This window comes from Pyrus communis, chromosome 6, assembly GCF_041283825.1.
Source record: "Pyrus communis isolate YQ-2024b chromosome 6, ASM4128382v1, whole genome shotgun sequence".
In the NCBI taxonomy this organism is placed as follows: Eukaryota; Viridiplantae; Streptophyta; class Magnoliopsida; order Rosales; family Rosaceae; genus Pyrus; species Pyrus communis.
The window spans coordinates 3,847,563-3,854,395 of NC_142570.1; the positions used below are offsets into that span (position 1 = coordinate 3,847,563).

The window sequence follows — 6,833 nt, forward strand, 5'->3', positions numbered from 1 at the left end:
CATTTTTACATTAAAAAATCAATCATAGTACTATTCACTTTACCCTTTGTTTTGTCCTTATCATTAAAACTCAAAATTTTCAAGCTGCTTTCATTGGTTTCCCTTTAAGACAATGGATTGGTTAGTGTGCGTTTGCGAATTCAACGAACAAGGATCCAACGATCAAGAATCTCAACGTATTCACAAAAGCATACCAAAAAATCACCGACTTTAGACTCGCTTACGGAACATGGATATGTTAAGCGGGAACACTTTGGCAAGACCAAAATTTCCGAACGTGATCGAGGAAGTGTTGGCATTCAGAGTGTGCCATCAAACTTCCAGATGTCTTTAGACAGTGAGTAGTAATATCAAACATGTGAAAAAATGAAATAAAATTGGAGAGCACACAACTGCTTCAGTGCTAACTTTAATCGACACCCCCAGTTGGATTTACGAACTACAACAACATCCTGTTTAGGGAAAGATAAATCTTATATATCAGCAAAGAAACGGAGGGATCGCAGAAAAGTTATCGAGAACTTGGGATGGATATCAGTACACACCGTAACCCGGCTTCCCCTTTAAAAACTCCAAACCACAAGCTTCTTCATACGGATGGGAAGTACTTGTTTAGATTGAATGGCAGCGAATAAAACTCCTCACTCCTTGAATCTCCCTTGAAGGACCGGAACTTGTTCCACCACGTTTTACCTCGGTCTTTCTTAACTGAACTATCCTTTCGTTGCAGCGTGTTGTCCAAGAAATATGCGACACAGCCCGCGACAAAAGCTTCTGATTGTAGAGGGACATTGATCATATCATTGAACTGCCAAAAACAGTTGAGCATTTATGTTAGTGAAGATCATAACAAATAATTGCATGATTCAAGGAAAATCTATACGGGTTTTTTACAATAATTGCATACCCATCTTCCTCCTGTGTGGACTGGACCGTAACCGTTGATGGCGGTGTACTCATTGAAGTACTGTGGCACGGACAAGCCAATGAAGATAGAGAAGCCTAATATGAACTTTGTTCGGAAGGTGTTCAGGTTGCAGAACTGAAGAAAGCTAAGACCTCCGGCACCTGTGAATGCATGATTAAATGGAATAAATACATCATATAATAATCTGATATAAAAATGAATGAGCCATCTATGTCTGCTAGCACATGTCAAATGAGCTGGACATACCAACATACGCAAAGAACAGACAGTACAAAGCAGCGAAGATTGGCCCTGGAATCGACGCGAAGAGTGCTCCAAATTTGCCTGTACAATGATGAAATGTTGAGTAACAGAAACAAAACAGTCGCAAATAGTTGCCACCATTACATAAATTATAATGTACAATCAAATCAGAATACCTCATACGTTAATAACTTACCCAGAATGGAGAAAAATATCATGAAACCAGCAGATATTTGCACAACCCTTCGACTGCCAACACGCGTCAACGCCAAAAGACCAGCATTTTCACTGTTCAGAGACAAAGGGAAGTCTCAGAACTAAGGGAGAAACTGTAAATTTCACTTAATGAAGTAGGATGTTTATACAGCATAAATGTTTACTATTGAGAGTCTTACACAGATACTGAAGATCCGGTCACAGTTCCAAACAAGCCCGAAACCAGAATGCCAACTCCCTAAGAAAAGCATTTACACAATTATTTACGCAAGAGTGCAAAGTGTTTTGGGAGAGCATGATCATTCGACAATTCAAAATGCACAACTGAATCCAATAAGCAGGGAGAGAAAATACAACTGCATTATATTTTGCTCTTCAGTATAACGGAAAGATAGCATTGATAGATTGATACACATTCAGGTTTGGAAGCATCAGAGAAGTTGACGTCGAAGAAAATCGTAGAAAAATAAAATTCACACATAGATAAGCTTTATACCTGCCAACCAACTCCACGACTCAGAATAGCAGGTGGCACTGGAGTTGCACTAGCAAATCTTGACACAGCGATGAAGGCACCAGTGGACTGTTTTATCAATTAATACAGAGTAATGAAGATTATGAATTTTGGCTTATCAACTAATATCAGTTTAAGAGAACAAGAAGGTAAGGAGCACAAACCTCAACAAGTGCAACTAAAGCCGCTGCCATCATAGCAAAGGCTTCACCAGCATCAAAGGAAGGTGCTCCCCATTGGAAGGGATATGGAACTCTAATCCTGCAAACCCCGATTCTAATAAGGATTCATTTCCAACAAATGTTGGTACCAATCAAAACGTAAGCCATGCTAGTGACCAAATATTTACTATTTAACGAAGACAAATCAAGGATTTAAACTTCATAACATGTCTTAAATTCCTGTTAAAACTGTATTAAGAACACATTTCATACTAACCACGGAGCAGCATTTATAAGTCCAGCACGATCAGTACGGCAGCTTGCCTGTGTTTTTGGGCCAGTACCATCGTATGCTCCACCAACAGTGAGTAGGTGAGCATATATCCACACAATCACCACGGAAAATATGACAGCGAAACGATCAAATATAGGTTTTCCTCTGTGAATTATGTGGGGCATATACTGCATCAACATTGCAAAAACAATATTAGCCTTACAAGAATAATTTTCCCTAAGGTTATCAAGATAACAGCCACAAAGGCAGGAGACATAATAAGGATTCAAACACGTTTAAGGACCATCACCTGAGAAATAAATACTACAATGACAAGTTCTGGCAGTCCAATCTCCACACATTTGGCAAGCTAAATATCCAGGAGAAGCATTAAGAAATAATTGTCAGAATATTATTCACCATAATTATGCGCCCATACACATCTCAGAAGAACACTTACCACTGGAAAACCTAACTCGTAGAGTCCAAAACCAACCATTGCTACCAAAGGAACAACTGAAAGTGGGCTTAAAAACCTGAAGAAATTTTTTTTGTAGAGCTTTAATCACCATGACTTTTTAAGCTTAGCAAGAAAACTGAAATATTTCTGTATGAATCTCAAAAGTACTATACTAATTTTTCTAACAACCATAATTGAGTGCCACTTATTTAGAACCAACCTTACAACATTACGCCAAAGGCCACTGAAGCCTAAGACTATCTGAAGGGTTGAAGCAACAATAAGAGCACCCTGGATTGCCCGCATTGTCCTTTTAAATTTCTGAAATGAAAGACATTAAAACATAGTCACAAGCTGCAAGCCTACAGTCAAGTATCTGCAGATAAACATGAGAATTGTCGATATTTGAATGCATAAAACTCATCTTCCCCTTAAAATTTAGAAAACAATTACTGTTCTAGTAAGTAGTACATCAGCACTTAGTGTATGCCTTCCAGCAAGTTCATTTGACACATATCAAAAACAACTACGCTTACCTGATGAATCCTTTTGTTATGCACCAGGTGACAAACAATTAGGTTTATAAAATGACAAACAATTAGGTTTATAAAATGACTTCAAAAGAAACGGGATGGACTTCAGAACAAACCTCTATAGGGTCTTGATTATCACTGAATCGACCAGCTAATATGATGGAAATTGTGGTCGGGACAAACGTATACGACCCTCCAATCACTGCTGGTAGTCTAGTCCCAAACAAAGTCTGTTTCAATGTGTTCAAACCAGCAACAAAAAGCAGGGTCTGGATCACCTTGGCCTTCTCTTCCTATAATAATAGCGAGAGACACGTTTATACATATATACAGTTGGTCAATTTTGAAGAAAAGTACAATATATGGCTTATGTCAATTAGAATTTGTGCAAAAAGTTCTTTGGATCTTACATTTCCTCCTCCCATCTGGGGAACAAGAGCACTGGGGATGAGAACTGAAGTTCCAAGCATCACAAGGTAGTGTTGAAAACCAAGGAGAATGGCATCGGCTGGACCAAAAATGAGCCGTGATTTTGTTAAATCATTTATGACTAACAAATGAAGTAATAACAGGATTTAAGAGTAATGACGTTCAACTGCACTGCAAAATTAAAATTACCCCATATCTGAAATGTGACATGTTCAATTTGAATTCCTTTAATTCCTTAATATATAAAGGCGGTAAAACAGGTAACCAAAGAGTAACGGAAATGCTTTGCCAAAGCCGAAAGAAGAAACGAGAAACCATAGCGGCCATGATAGAATTTTACAGGTAACCAATAAACAGAAATCGAAAGTCAAACTGATTCCCATCAAATTAGCATTCGGCACATCGCTTAGCTTCCGACTAATGAAAAACAAGATACCAGGTTCCCAAAAATAGTACCAACACTTAATCAGTAAAGCTACCCAAGCAAAGAATAGATAAATAAGCAATTAACAAAATATAGTAAAGATTAAAACAAATCCATCCAGAAACGCAATTCCAAAAAGAAAAAGGAAAGAAGGGGAAGAAGAAAAACAGTAAATTTTTAAGAAAAACAAAAGCACATAGAATTTCGACTTTCTATTTCTTTTTCAAAAAGTGGTATCTACCAAAGAAAAAGCTACTTTCAACAATTAAAATACAGGAATCTCCTTCCCTAAATAAATAAATTAAAGAGTGGAATTATCTAACACCCGCTTCAGATATACCAAAAAGATCCAAAAGAATCACACCCAGAAACTAAAGATCCGCCATTTATCTTACAATATCATTAATACGTGAAAAACAGCTTAGAAATTTAGAATCCCAAATAGCAAAACAAGTAAAATAATTATTGAATGTAGGATTAGAAGCACTCACGCCATGGAGGTGGACTTGTAATGCAGTAAGAAATGTTGGGTAGCTGTTCTTTTGGTGGATGTGGTTGTGGCTCATCCACTTTTGTAGCTCCGCCGCCGCCTCCGCCTCCGCCTGCCATGATTACTCCTCTGAACTTGCTTTATCTCACTAGAAAAACACCAGAAACACTATGAAAACCCAAATCTAAGCAAAACCCAGATCCCAAATCTAGCAAAAACCCCCCACTGAAGTGAGCAGAAACAGGGGGAACAGTCAGCAGAGTGATGATCCAAAAGATTGAACAAATCACGTGCATAACCCACTAAACTACCAAATAATAGAGATGGGAACTGTGAAAATAATTAAAAATTAGAAAGCAGAGAGTGATGGTGTAACAAGAAGCTTGATGGAGTGTTCATAGAGGGAATAATAATTTGCACAAAGAAAATAATCGGGAAAAGCAGAAAGCCAAGCAGAAAAGCACCTTTTTTTAAACAGCAGCAACAAGCTGAAGCAAAAGCCAAAGTAAATGGAAGTGGGAAGCTCTCCTCTGAAGTCAAAAATCCACGTACCCCACCACACACCTACAAGCTGTTAGCTCAGATGGGTGTAGAGAGAGAGTATATAGAGAGAGAGAGAGAGAGAGAGGAACAAATCCAAGTGTTTAGAGGAGCAAAAGCACAGTAAACGCAGTTAAGAGGGGAGGAGGTGAAGATAGAAGAGGAATGTGAAATGATATACAAAAGGACGTTGAGATTGAGGGCAGCAAAAATGGATTATTGTACTCTTCACTTTCTCTCTCTAGAATGTTAAAAAAGGGTCTCTCTCTACGAGCTAATTATCATTGAACACACTACCTACATGTGCAGCTCCTTCTGACATTAAAATACCCCCTACCAAACCTCATTTATTGATCTCTACAGAAAATAATTATTTACTAATATCATAGTGTAGCATTAAAAGAAGAAACTTTGCAAGAGATTATAAGAGGTTTAGTTACTATCATATTGTCACTAGTTTTGTAAAGAAATCTCAACTTTCTTCAATTTATATGTACTTATAACATAACGAGTTTAAAATTTATTTGAGTCTAAGGATTGATTTTTATGAATTATGATGTTTATCTGTATATATAAATGAAAAATTTATAAATAGCGAGTTTATTATTTGTTTTAGTCTCAAGTTTGATTCTTATAAATGACAATTCAACTTTTGTGAACAATAAATTCAATACTTGATTATAATCAGTTCATTGTGTGACTCAACGTCTCTCGACATCTTTATATAAAGTTTTTCTTTGATTAATAAAATTATATGTATTTATTTGTTTGGAGGTATATTTGGGTGTTTCTTTCTTCTCTCAGTGTGGTTCAGCTGTGCAAAATGCCAGAGGAAGGCTTACCCGTTGAAAGCAAAGCCCTGAAAGCACTGATTCAATTCATTGTGTGAACGAGCGAAGAGAAAACGACGCCGTTTGGGTTTGCGTTGTGTCAGATAAAGGTCCCTTTCTTGGCAATATCAATAACCCGGTTACCAACATCCCCTAAGATTTGATGATTTTGTTGAAAGACGTTAATACCCTTTTCTTTTCTTTTTTTAATAAACGATATTATTTACATTAAGAGGAGGAATAGACTAAACCTCATAATAGACTTGTAATAATGTGATTCAAATTCACCTTTAGCGATAATCGAACATAAGATCTCTTACTTACAAATGAAGAGGAATACCATTATATCGTAGTACTAAGTGGCAATACCCCTTTAATTATAAAAAGTGAATAAACATCATTAGTTACAAAATAACGAGAGAATTATTATTGGCACTCCAAAACAATTCCCAATCCTAGAATAAAATGTAATGAAAATAACTGAAAAAAAATTTAATGATGAAGAAACATCACCCTGGTGTAGATTAAAATTTTCAGACACAACAATCATGAGAAGAAAAATTTGGTGTGTTCTTCGTTTGAGATTTGATATTACCCATTAAAGTTCAACCTCTAATGAAATAAAGTGTGCTTAATTTGATACAAACAATAGTCTACATATTTGGTAGTAGTCGTGACCAACAGGCATCGATGTCGGCTCACTAGTAACAAAAGAGCTTCAAGCCCGATTTTTTGCAGCACATCCCTCACACAAAAACCACTCGAGGAAGGGGGTACGGGGAGAGCTACAT

General features: G+C 36.9%; 1 protein-coding gene across 1 annotated transcript; it reads right to left on the reverse strand.

Moving 5' to 3' along the window:
- Positions 1 to 268: 268 nt before the first annotated feature.
- On the reverse strand, positions 269 to 5,532 carry LOC137710300 (nucleobase-ascorbate transporter 6). Its single transcript, XM_068449232.2, has 15 exons — positions 5,137 to 5,532; positions 4,674 to 4,820; positions 3,740 to 3,837; positions 3,446 to 3,622; positions 3,017 to 3,117; positions 2,797 to 2,872; positions 2,647 to 2,706; positions 2,340 to 2,524; positions 2,066 to 2,162; positions 1,884 to 1,970; positions 1,567 to 1,625; positions 1,368 to 1,459; positions 1,175 to 1,252; positions 908 to 1,068; positions 269 to 808 (listed from the first exon to the last, which is right to left on the reverse strand). The coding sequence occupies exons 2-15, from the start codon at positions 4,789 to 4,791 to the stop codon at positions 590 to 592; spliced, it is 1,608 nt and encodes a 535-aa protein (XP_068305333.2). The 5' UTR covers positions 4,792 to 4,820; positions 5,137 to 5,532; the 3' UTR covers positions 269 to 589.
- Positions 5,533 to 6,833: the final 1,301 nt, after the last annotated feature.